This window comes from Pongo abelii, chromosome 10 (assembly GCF_028885655.2).
Source record: "Pongo abelii isolate AG06213 chromosome 10, NHGRI_mPonAbe1-v2.0_pri, whole genome shotgun sequence".
NCBI lineage: Eukaryota > Metazoa > Chordata > Mammalia > Primates > Hominidae > Pongo > Pongo abelii.
In genome coordinates, this window is record NC_071995.2 from 53596191 (window position 1) to 53617522 (window position 21332).

At 51.7% G+C, this 21332-nt stretch overlaps 2 protein-coding genes across 9 annotated transcripts in view; one reads left to right on the forward strand and one right to left on the reverse strand.

Moving 5' to 3' along the window:
• The window catches only part of ITGA7 (integrin subunit alpha 7), a 31154-nt gene extending 12064 nt beyond the window's left edge, over positions 1–19090 (reverse strand). Inside the window, exons 1-9 of one of the 8 annotated variants that reach the window (XM_063712164.1) lie at positions 18974–19090; positions 14028–14099; positions 5016–5143; positions 4837–4916; positions 2837–3092; positions 2200–2331; positions 1808–1927; positions 650–857; positions 323–516 (exon numbers count right to left, since the gene is read on the reverse strand). In XM_063712164.1, coding sequence (XP_063568234.1) covers positions 323–516; positions 650–857; positions 1808–1927; positions 2200–2331; positions 2837–3092; positions 4837–4911 — 985 coding nt within the window. In that variant the 5' untranslated portion in view covers positions 4912–4916; positions 5016–5143; positions 14028–14099; positions 18974–19090. Of the gene's footprint in view, positions 1–322; positions 517–649; positions 858–1807; positions 1928–2199; positions 2332–2836; positions 3093–4836; positions 4917–5015; positions 5144–9437; positions 9868–14027; positions 14100–17535; positions 17667–18973 lie in introns of those variants that run through there. The other 7 variants (XM_063712165.1, XM_054527276.2, XM_024256537.2 and 4 more) reach the window with 7 other exon arrangements.
• BLOC1S1 (biogenesis of lysosomal organelles complex 1 subunit 1) lies at positions 17666–21330 on the forward strand. The gene is made up of 4 exons (NM_001135495.2): positions 17666–17813; positions 18550–18622; positions 20722–20854; positions 21128–21330. The coding sequence occupies exons 1-4, from the start codon at positions 17669–17671 to the stop codon at positions 21236–21238; spliced, it is 462 nt and encodes a 153-aa protein (NP_001128967.2). The 5' UTR covers positions 17666–17668; the 3' UTR covers positions 21239–21330.
• The last annotated feature ends 2 nt before the right edge of the window (positions 21331–21332 follow it).

The window sequence follows — 21332 nt, forward strand, 5'->3', positions numbered from 1 at the left end:
TGGGGGCCTTGCAGACAAGATCCAGGCCTCAACTCCCCCCAGTCACTCAGATATGTTTTCTATTTTATTGAGAGGCTACAAAATCCCAGGCACTCTACGTACATCATCTTTAATCCTCTTGGCCACTCCCTGCAGATATTACTAATGCAAAAAGGTTAGGAACTTGCCAAGGTCAGAAGGCTGGTAAATGGTAAAGCTCAGACATAAGCCTAGGGACCCTCTCTCCCTGAGTCTTCAGAAGACTACACCCTGACCTCTGAGGGGCTTCCCCATCCCTCCTGTGGCCCCTCCCTCCCCGAGCCTTTCCAGTTCCCAGTCACACCTGGAAAGCCATCTTGGTTGAGGTCCCCCAGGACAGCCAGGCTGATCCCGAACATGGAGTCAGGGGAGCCGCAGAGCCGGAGAGGGGAGATCCCAGCCCAGTGACCCCCCTGGTTCAAGTACACATAAACGGCACCCCCCAGTTCTTCTTGGCGCTCAAAGAAGTAGGGGGCACCCACTATCAGGTCTGGCCAGCTATGGAGAGAGGGAAACATTCAGTGCGGGTCCTCCCTGGCCAGAGGAGCCAGCAGGAGGCTGAGTGGCCTCAGCCAGACTGGGGCTACCAGACCCAGCCTCCCTCAGGTGGCACAACCCTCTACCCACTCACCCATCACTGTTGAGGTCAGCCACAGCCAGTGAGTAGCCGAAGCCAGAGGTCAGGCGCTCCCCAGACAGCATAACCTCGGGCACCAGGCGACTGGCGCTGTCCTTGCGCAGGATGACCACTGCACCCTTGTGGTTGGCACGGGGGGCTCCAGCCACAAAGCTCAGCTCTTCTGCATGCACCAGACCTTTCCCCGAGTCAATAGAGAAGCCTGGGGGAAGGGTGACTTACCCCTAAGTCTTCACCCCAAGACTCAGAAGCTGGGGTGTGTCACAGCTCCCCCAGCCCCTGCCCCCTCCCCACAGGTTAAGAGCCAAGTCACAGCTCACCTGCACCCTGCCCCCTCCCCTAGGTTGAGAGCCAAAAGATAGGTCCCCCCAAGTCATCAGCACTACAGCTGGATGGCTCTTCCTCCCCACAGGGCCTGGCAGCCTCCCACACCCACCAGGCCCAGAGACAAGCTTGGCACAAAAAGTGCAGTGAGGTCAGCCTCAGGGACTGGGCAAGAGAGAGAAAGGTGATAGCTGAGAAGGCCAGGAGCCCAGGTAGGAGGCTGAGCACAGTGGCCTCACCCTGCCCACACCCAGAGAGCTAGAAGAGCTAGAGGTCCCTCTCAGGCCCGAATCCCACCCAGTGCACCTCTTTCCCCCAACTCCCTCATCCTGGCAGGGAGGGGAAGTCTTCACAGGGATGAGGGGGAGAAAAGGGGGAGTGAGAGAGAGCCTGCTTCACCCAAACATCTCCCAGGCCTGGTTTCCTCCTCCTCTGCAGAGGAATGCAGATGAGACAACGAGAGGGACTTACCAACAACACTAGCCCTTTCTTCAATATGTGCCCACCAACCATCCCCCAGGGAAAGTCCCCCTAGAAGACAGGACTGTCCTTCCCAGAATATCCTCAGCCCTGGCCCTCTCACTCCACCTGAATCTTCCTCCATGGAGACCCCTGGCTCACAGCCCAGAGGCCATCACCCTGGGGGCCTCCTCTTCTTAGGCCTGATCACTGGACCCAGCTCTTCTCTGCAATTTGGGCCCAATGTATGTCTCCCTGGGTGTGTGGTGGGGGAGGAGGAGATTATAAGGCACCAAAGGTCGAGTTCCCTGGGGAAGGAGGGGAGGCTGGGCCATGCCCCTAGAGTCCAGGAGGTGGGAGCTTACAAACCTAAGTAGCTATTGAGGGCCAAGTCTCCGGCTGGTCCTGGGAGCCGGTCAGCAGGGTCCAAAGTTTTATACACCAGCTGGTCGGGGTCTGAGCTATCAATGTTGGTCACAAAAAGCAACCCTGTGGGGGGTGGGGTGAGACACCAGGGAGGAGACATCCAGAGGAGGTGCCACAGAGTAGGGAGACAGAGCCACAGAAAGGCCAGAAAATGGTGGAAGAAGAAGAGGCAGAGAGAGAAAAAGAGACCAGAGAGATCACAGCCAGAGACAGAAAGACAGAGAGAGACAAGGTGAGAGACAGAAACAGAGACAGAAGGATGGGAGCAGGGAGAGGGAGGACAAGAGAGAGGAGCAGAGGTTTAGAGCAGTTCTGGGCCGGGGAGAGGTCCCTACCAAAGTAGCTGTTGGCAGGGACCGGGATGAGGCGGGGGTCCTGCTCCTTCTCTCCCCCCGCCTCGTAGGGACCGTCGTCCAAGTGTGCCAGGTCCGCTGAGCCCTGTGCACAGAGCTCCACCCTGGCCGTGCCTGCAAGGACAGACCTGTTAGTGCCCAGGGCAGGGCGCAAGGAACACCCCTCAGGCCGGACACTGAGTTAGACAGGCACACGGGGAGGCCCCGCCTCTTCTTTCTAGCCCCCTCCCCACCCTGTCCCCAACCCAGGCTTCCTAGGGTCCCCCAGACGTGGCATCACACTCACCGAGTGTCAGCTCAGCCAGCAGCAGCGTGCAGAGACGGGAATGGCAGTGATGAGGTGTGGGCTAGTGTGTTGGAGCATGCAGGCCCCAGCTGCAGGCCCAGCGTGCACTTGGGGCCCATGCCAGCATGTTGAGGAACACTTGGCCGTGCGAGGGAAAGGAGGCACCCCCCATTCACGTGTGCACTAGCTTAATGGGGTGGAAGGCATGGCAGTGCCCTGGGGCCATACAGCAGTACACATGTGGTCATGCTTGGCCATGTGCCATCCCCGACCCTGTCTCTGAGGTAAGAGGAGGTTTTGGTCCCCTTCTCCCCTTCCCGAGGAGTGACTCACCCTTCCAATTATAGGTTCCTGGGGCCCCAAAGAGGAGGTAGTGGCTATCAGGGGAGAAGGCGGCAGCTGTGCCCTGCTGGCAGAACCCAAATTGTTCATGGCCTTGGGGGCGTCCCTCACAGAACTTCCATTCCCCACCATCCAACTCATCCCGGATGGCCAGGTCCTGGCTGAGCACAAAGCAGCGACCAATCATATCCCGCGTCTCCAGGATCTGGTCCACTCGCTGCCTTGCCTCATATCGGTGTGCACAGGTCTGGGGGAGGAAGGGATGGGGATCATTTCACTCTGTGGGTCAGGGACCTGCTTGAGGCATGCTGCCCATATGCAGAGATTTGGCAGACACTGATACATGTGTGCTCACATGCACACGCACATGCACACATACACACACCCCCCTATGCCGGCACCACTCAAGCACCATTACCCTGCCAGTGTTACACAGGTCCATGCATAACCCAGCAACCTGTCTGCACCCACTTCTTTGCCCTCAAATGGAGATCTCCTTGTTCCACATTCTGCCTGGAGCCAAAAGACACAACTAAGCCACCACATACGATGTGTGTCTCCCTGATCATGTCACAGTCCTCCAAAATGCCAAGCTTGGCCCTGTCCCTGGACCTTTGTAAGTGTCACCACCTCATCTGCAAAGAACTTCCTGTCCGCTTCACTCTCCAAGTATTATTATTATTATTTTTTTTTTTTTGAAGCAAGTTCTCACTCTGTCACTCAGGCTGGAGTGCAGTGGCACAATCATGGCTCACTGCAGCCTCGACCTCCAGGGCTCAAGTGATCCTCCCACCTCAGCCTCCTGTGTAGCTGGGACTACAGGCATGTACCACCATGACTGGCTAATTTGTTTTTATTTTTTATAAAGATGAAGTCCCACTATGTTGCACAGGCTAGGTATTACCGATTATTAAAGCCTGGCTCAAATCACCCCCTCTGCAGAAGTCTTCTCTCTACTCCTGCTTTGGACTTTTACAGACTAGAGACTAGACCACTCACTTAACATGAACCAGATTCTGCCCCACAGTGATCTGTATTGGTAATTGTGTGTCTATGCGTGTTACTGAAAGATAGAGAGAGAGAAACAGAGAGCCCTAGTTTTTTTGTTTGTTTGTTTGTTTTGTTTTGAGATGGAATTTTGCTCTTGTCTCCCAGGCTAGAGTACAATGGTGCGATCTCAGCTCACTGCAACCTCCTCCTCCCAGGTTCAAGTGATTCTCCTGCCTCAGCCTCCCGAGTACCTGGGATTACAGGCGCCTGCCACCACGCCCGGCTAATTTTTTTTTTTTTTTTTTTTTTTTTTGAGACGGAGTCTCGCTCTGTCACCCAGGCTGGAGTGCAATGGCGCGATCTCGGCTCACTGCAAGCTCCGCCTCCCGGGTTCACACCATTCTCCTGCCTCAGCCTCTCCGAGTAGCTGGAACTACAGGCGCCGCCACCACGCCCGGCTAATTTTTTGTGTTTTTAGTAGAGACGGGGTTTCACCGTGGTCTCGATCTCCTGACCTCGTGATCCGCCCGCCTCAGCCTCCCAAAGTGCTGGGATTACAAGCGTGAGCCACCGCGCCTGGCCACGCCTGGCTAATTTTTTGTATTTTTAGTAGAGACAGGGTTTTGCCGTGTTGGTCAGGCTGGTCTCGAACTCCTGACCTCAGGTGATCCACCTGCCTCGGCCTCCGAAAGTGCTGGGATTATAGGCATGAGCCACCAAGCCCAGCCTTCCCCTTGTAGTAACTAGCACAATGCCTGATGCTTAAAAGGTTCTCAGTAAGAGTTTGACAAATGGATGGATGAATGAATAGACAGACGTTTTTACATTTATAAGGACAAGGACCATGTCTCACACCTTTTTGTATCTCCCTGATGTACTTGGAATCATATCATATTCCTAACTTGTGTTCTCTAAGCACACCTATGCATATGCACACACCATAAAAACACACACACACACACCCCCCATCCGTGCATTCAGTCATGAGAAGCAATACTCACAACAATCTTGCCCCCAGGCCCCTGGCTCCGAACACTGACTCCCAACCACTGGTTCTCCTTGCTTTCCTTTTGCATATCAGCTAGAGGGAGGACACTGGGAATTAGGGGAGGGAAGAGGAGCCCAAGTCCTCTCCTCCCCGCTCACACGTTTCCCCCACTCTGTTCATGCAGGGCCACACCTCCCTGGTCGATGTCCACTCTGTAGCAGTCAGTCTCCTCCAGGCTCAAGGGGCAAGCGAAGAGGCCTCCAGTGCGATTCGCCTGCTGCCCAGGAAGAGCCAGGGCCTGGGGAGCACCCACCAGCAGCCTGCAAGATGGGGGAGGGGCAGCGACAGGGACAGGAGTTAGAGGTCAGAATGACCCAACCTCCTTAGAGCTGCCCAGGCCCAACCCCTCAGTACTAAAGAGAGTGTTCAAGGACTAAAGAGAAGGGGCAAATGTCAGTTTTCTCAAACCCTGGCAAGGACAAATTAATATAGTTGGTCATGCAGTCATCACGTTGCATGTACATACTATCTGGATGAGGGATCAACATACACAGTAGATACACACACACACACACACACACACACAAACATGCCAACCCGAGCAGTCAGGCCAACAGTGCTGGTTTGAAAGAACCGCCTGTTCCCAGCACCTGTTCCTGAGTAGGCCTTCCCTACCCCCTCCTTGGCCCCATCCCCAAGCTCTGCCCTGCTCCCCAACCCAGTCCAGTTGAAACCCAGCCAGAAATGCCAAGAATGCTGGGAGCAAAAGTAACAGGGCCCCAGACTGGCATCAGAGTGTGGCTCAGGGACCAGCTTCAGAGGCCAGGCAAGAGGCTACATACAGACCCACTGCCCCCTCATCAGGGACCCAGCAAAGACCCCACCTCCCAGAAGCTGTGCCAGCCCAGGATTCGATCAGTCACCCTGGCTGGCATGGAGGTAGGGACAAGTTTCTCCTTCTGCCTCCAATGCTACCCCATTCTCTTCCCGACATCCTGAATCCCCTTCCCCATCCTTCCTTCTCCCGATGTCCATGATTTTTCCTTCCCTTCCACCCCCACCCAGTCTTCTCTCCTGCCTCCCCCTCAGCCTCTTTCCCAGCTACAACTTTCTTGGCAGGACAATTTTCCATGATCACAGCCAAGGCGTCTTCCCCAGGGGAGCACAGTGCTGGGAATGGAGGCTGCCTGGGTCCCCTGGGGCTGAACCCCCAGGCCAGAGTGAAGGCGGGTGAGGTGAGATGACTGACACCCAGCTGGCTCCATGGGTCTTCTCTTTGCAGAAGGAGAGACTCAGAAGTGGCAGCGGGACAAACCTCAAGGCCTCTCTCCCACACTCTTCTCCTCCATCTCCCTTCCTGGGGGGCAAGGCCCAAAACCATGTTAGGCAGTATTACAGACAGGCATCTGTGGGGCACTGTGCCAGGTCTGATGGGGTGGAGGGGGAGGGCAGAGAACCATTCTTCCTTCCCACAACTCCTCCTCATCTCTTAGCAGCTGCCATCCCTTGTCAGAGCCGGTGTCAAGAAAGAGAAGGGGTATAGGGAGTAGTAGAGAAGAGAAGACACATTTGGCATTCAACTACTTATTGAGAGTCTATTGTATGCCAAGCCCTGTGTCAGGCGCTGGTGAGACAAGGAAATCATATTTATTCAGCACCTACTATGACATCAGATCCGAGGCTAGACACCAGGGATATGAGAAACTAACATTCATCACTGTCCACATATGTGCCAAGCACCAGGATAGGCAAGTCACATGCATTATGTCATTTAATCATCACAACAGTCCTATGAGATAAGGATTCTTTTCTTGTCTTTCAGATGAGGAAACTCACTCAAAGACATTAAGCAGTGATGCTGGAATTCAAATCCACATGGGCCTAACTCCAACACTTTGCCACTCCACCCAGTGACTGACCTGTCTCTAGAACACTGAGACCACCCCAGAAAGGGAATGAGAGAGTAGGGAGATGAGGGTACCCTGGGCAGAAAAGGAAACGGGGTGATACAGCCCTGCACAAATAAATGGCAACCTTCAGGCAAGTCAGCAGTACCCCCAGCCTCCAAACATAGAAGTGGCCATCTCTCTGAGGGTCGGGGCTGTCTTTTTGTCTTTGTGCTTGCCCCATAGGGAGTGTCAGAATGTGTTTACTGAACACACACATTTTGTGGACTCATAGAGATACCCAGTATCACAGCTGGTCAGTGCATAGCTAAGCACCCAGATAAGTTAACCTTATTCTATGTTCACATCTCCTCTGGAGGCCAAAAGTAGGGAGGAGGGGAGGGTCCCATGTGGAAGAAATAAGCTGAGTGCATAGATATGCCCAGTCCGCTCTTGGTGGAGAAGAGACCAGTCGATCCCTAGTGGAACAAGAGCACCCAGCCACATCCTCTCTAGTCCCTCCACCTCTGGTCCAGCCACACACACACTCCTTCCTGGCTTCATGCCATGAGCCCTAACCACCCCAGGCTTCTGGACAGCCACAGTGCAGCCACTGCAAAGAGAAAAGCAAAAAAAAAAAAAAAAAAGTGTTGGCAGCTGGGGGCAGAGGGACCCCCTGGGAGCTCAGCTAAGTGAAGACAAAGGAGTAGCCCATGACCACTGCACTTCTCGATTCTCCACACACTCCAGGGCCCCAGCCCAAGTCCAGCCCCTCTTTGGCCCCTCTCAATCTGGGTGGCCCTCTGGGGAGGATGCTTGGCCTGGAAGGCTGGCTCAGCCAGGGAGGCCCTCTAGCCAAGCCTTTGGATCCAGAATCTCTGTAAGGCGCTCTGTGAATCACAATACAAGAATAGCAATACTACTAACACTTTCACAGCACTCACTGCGGGCTATGCACTATTCTAAGCATTTTACATATATTAAGAACTCTTAATCTGCACAACAACCCTATGTAGCAATACTATTGTTTATATCCATTTTACAATTGAAGGAAATAAATGAGGCTGGAACCACACAGCAAAGGTTAAAGTCTCATCCCAGAGCTAGACTAAAAGACATCAAAATAGGCAAGAAGTTTTTTTCATCAGTGAGTGCTAAGGCAGGCCACCTGCAACTCAAAAGCTAGGGACTGAGCAGGTGCCTGGCCTCTCACATGCCCCCCGCCCCCCAGCAGCAGAGCACCCCCTGCTGAAGCAAAAGCAGGGTGAGGCAGTCAGGCCCTCTGGGAAAGGCCCCAGCTTGGCTCTGGGAGATGGAATCAGGGGCCACCTTCAGAGAGGAGGGGGAAATGACAAGAGACCAAGCTATTAAAAATAACCTAGAATCTGCCTGGAAATAGCTTAGAGAGTTCAGCATGTCCTAAAAAGGCCTCCAGTCCTCGAACTCCGGCAGATGGAGAAGGAGGGAGGAAGGGAGGGAGGGAGCAAAGGTGAAAGAGGAAGCAGATGGTAAACAGAAGAGGAGATGAAGTCCGTTGCTTTCTATCTCTCCCAAAGTTTTGGGGACCACTGACCCTGCTACCAGATGATAGGGATAATGGAAGAAGAAAGATTAGAGCTAGGCCCCTACTCCCCAAGCAAGTGAGGAGAAATAAGCTCTTGTCCCTGCCCCCCTGCCCCCAGACCAATAGTAGAGGGAGAAGACAGTCCCAGTGGACAGCATTGATCCCGGTAATGGATACTTAATGTGGCTTAGGCACTGGTTGAAGAGAGAAAAGCCCCCTAGCAGGAGCAGGTGAGAAGCTTTCTTCACCTCTGGCCTCCCTTTTTACAATCGGACATGTAGCGAGAGCCAAGGATACAGGCAACATGACCAGTCACAGGCCCCTCACAAAAGTATATCCATCTCCCATGAGTCCTGAACTGATTAGAAAGAATTAGCATTGTCCTCCACCCCTTACTCCTCCTGGCCTTTCCCTGCTGCTGAGATTCCTGGAGTTGGGAATTTGCTAAGGAGGAGGAAGGGGAGCAGCCTGGCCAGCATCTTTCCTGGATCTCTCACTGCTACAGCTGCTGTGGCTATTACTACTGCTACTAGTACTTTGAGGGTTCAGTTTGCTGCCACTCTCTATCACCAAGCCACCTACTGCAGGTTGCCAGACCTGCAGATCCTCTCCCAATCTTCCCGTGATCTTAAGCCACAGAAGTGGAAGCTCTCTCCTGGACTTCCAGTGCCCTGCTGCCCTCATTCCATCCATGGCAATGCTCCAGCAGGAAGTTATTTCTGGAGTCTGCCCTGCATGCATCCCTCTCATGGCATCCTCAACTTCTATGTCCTTTCCATCTCCTCCCATTCTAAGCAGACACAGACAGTCTCCCTCCCTTGGGGAATTCAGCCCTTGGAAGAAGCAGGGGAGCCAGAGGCCCTGGGGCTGGATCAAGGATGCAAGTTGGGGGAAAGGCCCAGAAGAAGGAGATGGTTCGCTGCCAAGACAAGAACCTTGCTTTCCAACTCATCCCTAAAGCAAAATACTGGGTCTCAGGGCCGGGAAGTGCAGCTTCAGACGCAAGCCAGATGAGGCAAGGCTCCAGGTTGGGATGTGGGATGTCTGTGGGCAGTCTAGGTCTTGGTGGGGCTAGAAAACAGAGAAATGAGGTGGCCCGCAGAGTGGTGAGGGGGACGATCTGTGGCTCGGGCATGGCGACTCTGGGCGGGTGCGGTGACTCACCAGCTCTGGGGTTGGGGCTGCAACTGCCGGTGCAGGGCCACAGAGAAGCCGAAGAGGCTGCCTGGCTCGCCCTCCTTGAGCAACGCACCCATCACGTCCAGATTGAAGGCGACAGCCCGTGAGAAAAGCAGTTCGACGAGCAGGGAGCCAAAAAGGTAGCAAATCCCGGAGGCCCCCCAAGGGTCGCGGCTCCGAGCCCCGGCCATGGGACGATCCCCGCGCGCGCTCCCAGCGAATGCAAGGGAACTCTCGCACGCCCCAAGCCCCAGGTCCCCCCAGGGGCGTCTCTGGTCTCCGAAGTCTCGTTGGTCTTTCAGACGTCTCCCAGTCATTCGCCCCGCCAGCCCTCCCTCCCGCCCGCCGCTCCGCCACCTCGCCGCCCCAGCACCGGCTAGGACAACTACAGCAGCCGCAGCTCCGGGGTCCACTCCGGCTCTCGCCTCCTCTCCCGGGGACGCCACCCAGGCCCCGCCCCCGACTCCGCCCCTCGCTCCCGCGGCAGGTGGAGACCCAAGCGCGTCTCCAAGGGGATGCCCAGGCTGGTGGCTGGGGTGGAAACTAGCCTTGCTGACCCCCCACCACCACGCCCCCCAAGCCCAGCACCGTCTCCGGCTCCGCCCCTGCGCGGCGCTCTCCTCTCCCCTTCTCCCCCCACCCCATCCCCACCCCGGGAGTGATGGAGGCGGCGCCTTGGAATGCGGAGGGAGAGAAGTACAGATAGAAAGAGAGGGGCTGAAACAGAGGAAGGAGGGTAAGAGATGAGAAGTTGGCAAGACGCTAAAAGACAACCTGGGAAGAGAGATGTGCAGATAGAGAGGAAATGAAAGGGGAGCGGTCCTGGGCCTGGGTGCAGTTCCCCCATGGTCACATAGAGCACTCTTTCTGCTGTTGGGATCAGACCGCTGCCCTCCCCAATCCTATCCCATCCCCCGCCCCCAGCCCGGCAATGACCACAGCAGTGCTAGACACATCGTCAGGATTCAAGGGAACAGAGAAAAAGAGGCAAGAAGAGAGAGAGAAACTCGGGAGATACGGGGAGCAAATGGAGAAATGGAAAAAGGAAAGGAATAGAGAGGAAGAAAGAAGGGCAAGAGGTTAATTGACAAGGGATGGAATGAAGGGAGAAAAGAAAACGACTGGGGATGATTACAGGAAGAGGAAATTAAGCAGTGGGGAGAGGAGTGGGTGTCAAAGAAGGCCAAGATGAAAGAGACTGGACCCAAGAGGCAGAGGAATGTAAAGGGTGTCCCCAGCTACCAGACCCTTCCCAGGACTGCACATTTCCTATTCGTGAAAGGGGATGGGAGGGGGCAGAGTCCTGGGCTGGCTCAGCAGGACCTGGGTGGGGCTGAGATGGGATCTCCACAGGGACCCAATGGCCTGTCCCTCTTCCTCTCCCTTTCCCTCAGGCTGGGACAGAGGCAAGGGGGTGGGGGTACACTTTCCAACTCTCTGCTATTTATAACTCTGATACAGAAATGGGGCCAGGAGGAGAGACAGGAAATAATTTGGCATAATGGGAACCTCGAATGCTCCCACTTCCCCTTCCTATTCCCCTCACTTACTGGTGTTGGTCTTGTGAATACACATCTGTCCATCTTCCCTTCTCTCTCTCACTATCTGATTTTGTCTCATCCCAAATTCTATTTTGTCATCATTCTTGTCTCTGTCACACTTGGAATCTTTCTCAGAGTATTTCTCAATGTTTCTAATGTTGTCTCTGCTCTTCAAACACTATCATATTCTTAAGATTCTTTCTTCTCTTTCCCTTTCTTAAAAGTTCCAATAAGTGTCCTACCTCCTTCCTCTTCCTGTGTTCTCTTTGTCTTTCCTAATTCATTGTTAAGGATTATACTTCTTTGAAAAAAAAAAAAAAAAAGTGGGTTCTCACTCTGCTGCCCTGGGACAGTCTTTGCCTTGGATAAGTTAACAGACATTTGGAAGTCTGGCCCTCTGTTTTCCAATACTACACCTGTGGATATCCCCTCCAGAGCACTAACACATCTCTAAACAGGTACTATAAGGAAATACATATGCTGTCAGAAGGGCTGGCACCAGGATTCTACTTTCACCATGCCCTCCCCATCCTTTTTAATATCACAGAGCCCCACACAGTAGAGAAGAGCTGACATCGGAATGCAGAATTGCAAAATTAGGATAGAACTGGGACTACTGACTCCCTGCCCAGGCCCCCCCGCCCCTGACCCCAGCTCAGAATGCCTTTAGAGCCCAAGCTGCCTTCTATCGGCACCTGCAGCTTTTGCCTGTCTCCATTCCCACTCCACTGGCTTCTGTGATCCAGGGCTGAAATCAGATGCCAAGAATCTGCTTCTGACCTCCTCTCTCCAAATATTTGAGAAGTCACCTCACCACCACAGGAGGAAAGATCAGGAAAGAAGAGAGAGAGAGGCCACCCAAAATTAGCCTGGCTATAAATAGAGGGGCAAGGGAGACAGGGGAACACATAAGAGCACGCTAGACCAGCCTAGTAAATTTAGACATGTAGATTTCTCTCAAGGAGAAATGAGACCAGAATGTTGGAGTGAAAGATAATATTGTAGGTGAAGAGGGAAATTGAGAAACTAGAGGGGGCCGGGCGCGGTGGTTCACGCCTATAATCCCAGCACTTTGGGAGGCCGAAGCAGGCGGATCACCTGAGATCAGAAGTTCAAGACCAGCCGGACCAACACAGTGAAACCCTGTCTCTACTAAAAATACAAAAATTAGCCGGGTGTGGTGGCGGGTACCTGTAATCCCAGCTACTCTGGAGACTGAGGCATAAGAATCACTTGAACGCAGGAGACGGAGGTTGCAGTGAGCTGAGATGGCACCACTGCACTCCAGCCTGGGTGACAGAGACTCCATGTCAGAAAAAAAGAAAAAAAAAAAAAAAAACTAGAAGGATCCAGAGAATGGGGTAAGCTCAATATTAAAATAAATAAACTGTTAGAGAACTTCTTGTATTTCAGTCAAGAGCTTAGGAATTAGTTAAATTAAAAATTAATGCTGAGCTGGGCACAGTGGCTCATGCCTGTAATCCCAGCACTTTGAGAGGCCAAGGCAGGAGGATCACTTGAGCCCAGGAGTTGGAGACCAGCCTGGGCAACATAGGGAGACCTCCATCTCTACAAAAAATACAAAAGTTAGCCAAATCTGTGGTCCCAGCTACTCAGGAGGCTAGGCGGGAGCGTCACTTGAGCCCAGGAGATGAAGGCTGCAGTGAGCCATGATCTTGCCACTGCACTCCAGCCTGGGCAATAGAGTGAGACCCTGTCTCCAAACAAAAAATGCTGAAACTGTATTATTCCACTCGCATACCATTCTCAAAATGACAAAACTATAGAGATGAAGACCAGATTACTGGCTGCCAGGGGACAAGGATGGAGGGGGGTGGGGACAAATATAAAGGAATAGCACAAGGGGGTTCCTTTGTGGTGATGGGTTTTGTATCTTGATTGTGGTGGTGATTATCCAAATCTATACATGATATAAAACTGCACAGAACTAAAAACAAACAAATAAATGCATGTAAAAAATGGTGAAAACTGAGTAAGGCCTGCAGGCCAGTTAACAATACTGTACCAATATCAACTTTTTGGTTTTGATTTTATGCTAGTTACATAAGATGTCACCATTAGGGGAAACTGAGTGAAAGGTACACAAGACTTCATGTGCTATTTTTACAACTTCCTCTGATCTATAATTATTTCAAAATAATTTCCAAGCCAGACATAGTGGCTCACACCCGTAATCCCAGCACTTTGGGAGGGAGGAAGGCGGATCACTTGAGGTCAGGAGTTTGAGACCAGCCTGGCCAATATGACAAAAACCCATCTCTACTAAAAATGCAAAAATCAGCTGGGCGTGGTGGTACACACCTGTAATCCCAGCTACTCAGGAGGCTGAGGCACAAGAATCGCTTGAACCCAGAAGGCAGAGGCTGCAGTGAGCAGAGATAGCACCACTGCACTCCAGCCTGGGGGACAGAGTGAGACTCTGTCTCAAAAAAAAAAAAAAAAAAAAATTAAAAAATGTTGTGCTTCTAAGGATACCATTAACAAAGTAAAATGATAATCCTTGGAATAGATTATCCACTCCACTCCATGGAACAGATTAATACACTGTACTTCAGCCTGGGCAACAGAGTGAGACTCTGTCTCAAAAAAAAAAGAAAAAGAAAAAGAAACGTGGCTAGTATGACTGAGAAACTGAATTTTTAAAATAAATTTAAAAATGAAAGATTAATAATTTTTACAAAAATTTCCAAAATTTTAGAAGTTGAGAAATGTCCAGATCCAGCCAAGATTTTAGCCCTTTAGCTCTTGTATGAGTGGAAGCTGAGGCTTTCTCCAGCTCCTTCCCTTTTCAACATCTTCTTCCCCGCTTTGAGATCAGTATTTTTCAGCTCCCTCAAATCACATTTTTTGCAACTGTTGTCTCTAGCTTACAAGCAAACACTTCCAGAACACACACTTCAGGGCTAACTTCTCCCTCCACCTCATCTGGCAACAGAGGCTTGGAGCTTATGTCCCAGGGTCAGGCTTTTCCATCCCAACACACACACCATGAGAACTTTTTCACTTCACTCACCTCTCCAGCACTGGAATCCTTCTGCCTGCCTCTGAATTCTGGTTGTAGTCAAAGCTTGAACTATGGGAGTGGCTGGGAGGAAAAGAACATAAATGTGATTGAGGGAATTCAGTGGGGAAACAGCTTGACCGCTCTGGTCTTTGACGATCCAAAAGAAACCCTTACACTTGAGAAGGACTGGGAGGTCACTTACCAAAGGGAGCCATTTAGACTGTCTTGAGGGCCCCCTTTCTTTGAGCACTGGCTTCTGGCCAACATTTGGAACTTAGCCACACCACCACCAACCCCCTCTCTTGAAGCCCAGCCAGATTTCCCAGTATGTGAAGCCTTGTCTACTCACTCTGTGTCCTCCCTCAGCCCTCATCCAACCTCTAACAACTCAGCAGCTTCCAGCCCTGTTTGGCCCAGCCAGTCAGTTTGGAGCTTGCTAATTAAAGCTAACTCTGAAAGAGACCTCAAAAGAAGAGGGAAATGAGTGAAGAAAGGAGTGTGGAGTTGCATTCATTCAGTCCAAGGGAAAATAATCTGAGTAGGAAATTGTAAGGAGAGGTGAGCAGAAAGTGACTTCAAATTTCAAGAGTCATTCTCCAGATAGATATGTATGCGACTTGTGTCCATCTCTCCCAAGGACAAGTGAAGCTAAGCTTCAACCGCAGCAGAAACTAAGGTTAGAGAGTGAATAATAAAGGCCCAGAAAAAGAACAGATGGAGGATAACCCTAGAGAGATCAGATGGGGACACTAGATACAGATACCCCATGTCCTCTGCTCAGCTCTAGGGCAAAGGAACAGCCAGTGTATGGGAGAGGAGGGAGAGGCTAATGTCTGCAGAATCCTGGCAGTCTCCATACCAATTGTGAAAATGTCAGGCAGTTGTGCCAAGAAGGGTGAGGGTAATACAGGATGGGCCTGACACTCTCCCTGAGTCGGCCTAATCTTAACATTTAGACTCACCCTTGAGACCCACCCAACACTAACCCCCGACATTAGCCCTCACCCTGTTTCACTTATCCCATGTCACCATTATCTTGACACTCGCAACCCATGTCCTTCTCTTCCAGGCCCCACAGCTCTGGAGGTGAGGCACCAGGCATTTCCAATCTGCCTCTATTTTGCTTGCTCACTGCAGTTGGAAGCTGGAGCCAGAGAGGGGGAAGGACAGAGCCAGGCTGCCCTGTGATGTTCTCACTCTTCCCGCTTCTATTGATTAGCCCTTCTCTGGAGCAGAGCCTCTTCCCAAACACTCCTCCCCTGCCAGGATTCCCTACAGCTCATGCCCAGCAAGCTAGAGGGGCATAATGATTAGAGACAGAGAGATTCCCAGAAAAGTGCTCTGGGTCTACCCTCCTGGGGTCTCAACTGTGGTTTATGCAATATACAGTGGTAAGACTCAGGCTCTAGAGTCAGATAGCCTGGATTTGTAACCTAGCTCTACCACTAATGAACTCTATTACTTAACTGCGTTGTACCTCAGATTCTTCATCTGCAAATTTGCAATACTCATAATAATATTCCATAGAACTGTTCTAGGGATTAAATGAATACATACATGTAAAGTGCTTGACTATGATGAGTACTAAGAAATGTTTAAAAAGAAGGTACAGTACACATATAATTTAGATACATATACACAGTATCTAATGTTTTTATTAGAATTTTTATTTTGGCACTTAAAGTGTTTTGCTTTATGCTGCCACTTAAGCATTTCATGTGCTTCTCCTCACTAATCCTTTGACAGTTGCACATCTCCCAGGATTTGGGATGCTATTCTGCAAAAAGCTGAATGAATCATTGATCAGTAATTCTCAAATCTTACTCAGAAAATTCAAGAATGTTTTCTTCTAACTCAATCAGCACCCATTTCTCCTCCCCCTGCAAGTAAATATAATGACGTCAACTTCAACTATGCCAACGAATCACAAAATGAGAGAATGCCAAAGTTGGAAATAGTTTTAGATATGGTTTAGCCCAGTGAGTTTCAACCCTGGATACACATTAGAATCACCAGAACAGCTTTTAAAATATACTGATGAGGCCGGGCACGGTGGCTCACACCTGTAATCCCAGCACTTTGGGAGGCCGAGGTGGGCAGATCACCTGAGGTCAGGAGTTCAAGACCAGTCTGACCAACATGGTGAAACCCCGTCTCTACTAAAAATACAAAAATTAGCCAAGTGTGGTGGCACACGCCTGTAATCCCAGCTACTCAGGAGGCTGAGGCAGGAGAATCGCTTGAACCCAGGAGGTGGAGGTTGCAGTCAGCTGAGATCACACCACTGCACTCCAGCCTAGGCGACAGAGCGAGACTCTGTCTCAAAAAATAATAATAATTTTATATATACATATATACATATACATACATATATACACATATATACATATGTACATACATATATATATACTGATATTTGGTCTTCACTCCTTAGATTCTATTTAATTAGTCTGGAATCAAGGCTTTTTTTTTTTTTTGAGACAGAATCCCACTCTGTCGCCCAGGCTGGAGTTCAGTGGCGTGATCTCGGCTCATTGCAACCTCTGCCTCCCAGATTCAAGCGATTCTCCTGCCTCAGCCTCCTGAGTAGCTGGGATTACAGGCGTGCGCCACCACGCCTGGCTAAATTTTGTATTTTTAGTAGAGACAAGGTTTCACCATGTTGGTTAGCCTGGTCTCGAACTCCTGACCTCGTGAGCCGCTCGCCTCGGCCTCCCAAAGTGCTGGGATTACGGGCGTGAGCCACCGCACCCGGCTAATCAAGGCATTTTTATAAGCCTTGTGATTTCTGTGATTCTAATGTTTAGATTCTAATGCTTAGCCAGGGTTGACAACCACCGATTTAATCCAATCCCTTCTCCCAGTTTTACTAAAGAGAAAACTAGAACCTAGAATGGTGAGCAACTTGCCCAAAGTCACCCAACATGTTAGTGCAAGGTGCACCGAGAGAGATTGTACCAGTAGCAAGAATATGCTCATGATGTTTATAATTGTTCTCGCTGGAGTTAATCCCGGAAGCATTTCTTTTTAGTTCACAGAGACCTTATATAAATTACTTTTTACTTTGGCACAGCACTTACGCTTCTGCTAAGACTGAAATGGGTTCGCATTCCTGACCACAAAAGGACAGAGATGAAATTCTACATTCACACAGCCCGCCAAGTTAGCCAAGCTCCCTAGGAGGCTGTCTGAAGTGCCTAAAATGCTTCTCTACAATGATCACCCAGAGCTGAGAGACTTCAGTGGGGCAGTGAGAAGAAAGAGGGTTGGGAGAGACAGGAAAGCATTCTCTCCTTGAGGGAAGGAACTGGGAATCAACTGAGAACCAGCTAGCACTACCAGGAGGTAAGGAGAGGGAAGGAGAATAATTTAAATGAGTCCAGGGAGCTTCTGCTCCCTCAACCAAACGGTGATAGACGGCCTGACACCACCGGCCCTCGAAGCCTGAGATCCACAGGAAATGTTAAAAACTGGCTTGGCAATATAAGTATTAGAAAATACTTCTTCCAACACTCACCAAAAACTAAGCTCCCAATAAAGAACACTTCACCTGCCCTCAGCAACCCTCAACCTCTCTTCCCCGCCAAGATCTCCACCCAACGTCTCAAGAGGGCGGTTCCCAACCTCACGTGACACAGCGGTCACGTGACATGGCCCCGGGGAGCCGAGGTGAGCGTTCCAGCTTCCGGAGCCGGAGGGGGCCCGGCGTACCCAGCCCCCAGCCCGACGTGACCATGCTGTCCCGCCTCCTAAAAGAACACCAGGCCAAGCAGAATGAACGCAAGGAGCTGCAGGGTGAGCCAAATATCCTGTCAGCCGTTTTCTCTTCGGCCGCGGCCTAGCTTCAGCCTGGAGCCTGGATCTCGAGTAACTACCCATATCCAGGGAAAGACGCCAGCTAGCAGGCAACGGGCATGGGGGAGAGGGAATTTCAGGGCGGCTTTTTTTGAAACTCCTTTCCCTTGCCAACTGGCTCCGGTCCCTTGGGCAATACTCCGGTCCCCTCGGCAACGCCTCCAACCCCCGACCTGCCGCACCTTAGCCCCGCCCCTGCCCCGGAGCGCCCTGCCTATTGGCCCTGGGAGCCTCTCGTCCTGGCGGCGGGAAGGAGTGACTCTGGAGGGAGGAGGGTGTGGGGAACCCCCCAGAGATGGGCTTCTGGGAGGCCTGAAATAACCGGAACGGAGGTGGGGCAGTTGTTTCCTGAGTCCGGGCTGGAAATCTCGGAGTTACCGATTCTGCGGCCAAGTAATGGAGAAAGAGTGCCTGGGAGTCAGGAGTCCTGGGCGCTGCCGCTGACTTCCTGGCATCCCTGAGTGAGTCCATTTCCCTCCCAGGGTACCAGTTTCCTCATCTCTAAAATGAAAGAGGTTGCGCTATGTTTTGCAAGGTCCTTTTCAGCTCCGGCATTCAGAGATTAGTTAAGAAATTTCGGCAACTAGCAGAATAGTAATGGATGGGTAGGGAACCTTTAACACTACCCCTCAAAAAACCAAGTCTCCCCTCCAATTCCTTTTCCCCCTCTCCCCAGAGAAGAGGAGGCGAGAGGCTATCACTGCAGCGACCTGCCTGACAGAAGCTTTGGTGGATCACCTCAATGTGGGGTATGAACCTCTTATCAACATCAGTTTCCTCCTTCCCCACCCCGCCCAAGTTTAGGTACTGGCCAGTCTGGCACTCAGACCGCTGTTGAAGGGGTGGGATGTTCCACTAATTCCCCTATCGTACCCCGCCCCTCCCAGCTCTTTGTAGAGCAACTTGAGTCAACTCTGAGTCCTAGCACTGGGCAGGGGAGGAACAGCTGCAGTGGTTAGAGAAGCAGCCAGATTTCCCCTTCCCCACGTTAACTTCCCTGGCATTTACAACTTGATGCCATCTGCCCACCTCCCTTCACCCTTCCAAGTCCAGCTGTCACTTCAGCAGGAGGGAGAGCACCCTCCTTCATTACAGCTTACCACCCTCTCGTTGTCTGCCTCCCACCCTCTGGCAAGCCTGGGGAGCAGCTGGCAGGAAAGAGATGGCACAGCTGGTGGTGGTGAGAGTAGAACCTGTTCCAGGAGCTATGGCAGAGCCAGACTGTCTCTTACCTTCCTACTGGGTCTCTAGGGACCACACCCTGCCCCAGCCCTAAATGAGAATGCCAGTAACAGCCAAAGACTTGGGAAAAAGCAAAGAACATTGTCTCTTGACCCTGAGTGACCCAGAAGCGTGCAGAGATGATGATTTGCTAGTCTGCCTGTTGGAAGACAGGCAGTATGGTACCTTCCACCCCAGATCAAGTAGAACAGCTTGGTGTGAATCCAGAGACTGAGTCATCCAAGTGAGCCATGCAGGGGCTGGGGTCATCTTCATTACTCATCTTGGGGGAAGGTTGAGAAAAAGAAAGTTGTGGTTGGGGCCTCTGGTCTCCCTTCTCTCCAGGCAGCTCTCTTTACTCAGTGTAAATATAGAAGCAGGTGGTCAATGGGGAAAACCAGGAGTTCAGGAATTCTCAGGGGAGTCTGTTTCAGTTCCTACCCCACCCTTGACAGTGACCCAGCCGTCTCCCAAAAAGAAGGAGCAGGGTCTGCCCTCCCATTTCCTCCCTCCCACACTGGCACCTCCTGGGCTCTGCTGTGCCCATCGTTTGTGAGATTGGCCCAGGCTTCTTCCTCTTCTTTTCCTTTGCTAGATGCCACCCCACTTTCAGCTTAGAGGGCAGCTAAGCCAAAGCCAGATTAGAAAGGGTTTTGTGTTGCTGCCCACGGCTCCTCTCATTCCCCGGAAAGGAAAACAAAGGCTCAGTCTATCTTGGCCCCCGTCAGGTGTCCTGCCCACGCCCTCAGCCCCCACCAACCCCTTCCCCGCTCCAGCCCCTACACATTCCAGTGGGTGGGGGCACCGGATGTGGAATCTCCTGCCTGACTAGAGCTTTGGGGTGGGAAGTGAAAAATTCAACAGCCAATAAAGGAGAACAATTATTGCAGGGGTTGAGGAGGGCAAAAAACACTGGCGGAAAGTTGGGGACACCAACCCCATGATAGTAATGGTGACCACAGCCCGTACCTTGATTGAAAAGAAAAAATAGTGCCTAAGGCAGAAGGGAGGGAGCATGTGTGTGTGTGTGTGTGTGTGTGTGTGTGTGTGTGTGTGTGTGTTCCTTGATCTGTGTGGGCGAAGGCAAAGGCTTGGGAGAGCAACTGAGAGCCGAGAAGAAACCCCTGGGATACCCTCTTTTGACCCAGGGTTCCTGGGGAGGGGGTTTGTGCTTCCATCCTAACCCGGCTTCAGGGAGGGGCCCAATTTCCCTCTCCAACTTCTTGCATAGATCCCTAGGCTTCCAATCACTGCCAGATGTGTTTCTCCTGCTGGATTTTCCCAGTTTTTCCATGCCCCTTTTTCCCTCCCAGCTTTTTCCTCAGGGATATCACCCCAGGTTTTCCCTCCCTTCCCCCACTCAGCTGCAGGAACTCCTTTTTGGGGTTTGGAGCTGGTATGTTTCTAGTCAGCTCTGAGCTTGGCTCTCCTGGGAATCCTGGGAGTGAAAGGAAGGAGCTGGGTTTATTTGCATGTACTGGTAGTCATTTGCATCACATCCAAAAATGGCCAAAATTATGAGCCCTGATTCTTGGCTGAACTCCCACTGCTGCAATGGAATATTAGTCCCGGAGACCACCCCCAACTAGCCGGGTGAGCTGATCTCCTCCCTCCTCCAACCCCCCAGTGTGGCCCAGGCCTACATGAACCAGAGAAAGCTGGACCATGAGGTGAAGACCCTACAGGTCCAGGCTGCCCAATTTGCCAAGCAGACAGGCCAGTGGATCGGAATGGTGGAGAACTTCAACCAGGCACTCAAGGTAGGCCATACTCCCTACCTCACCACCCCAATCCTGGGCCCCCATTGGCTGCCTCCAGTCAGGTTACCTCAGGTTTAGGTTAAGGAGGAAGTAGGGTGGTCCCAGAAACCCCATCTATAGCCCCAGTGTCAGAAAAGGTAGAGAAAGAAAGAAAAGCAGTTGGTGGGTCCAAGTAAGCCTTTTCCAGGAGATGAATAAAACGTATTCCCCAGACTGGAAGCCATATCTAGCCATTCTGATTCCTGGGCTCTCACGTCCTTTCCCCCTTCCCAGGAAATTGGGGATGTGGAGAACTGGGCTCGGAGCATTGAGCTGGACATGCGCACCATTGCCACTGCACTGGAATATGTCTACAAAGGGCAGCTGCAGTCTGCCCCTTCCTAGCCCCTGTTCCCTCCCGGAACCCTATCACTCCTACCTCACCCACAGGGGGAAGGAGGGAAGCTGACAAGCCTTGAATAAAACACAAGCCTCCGTT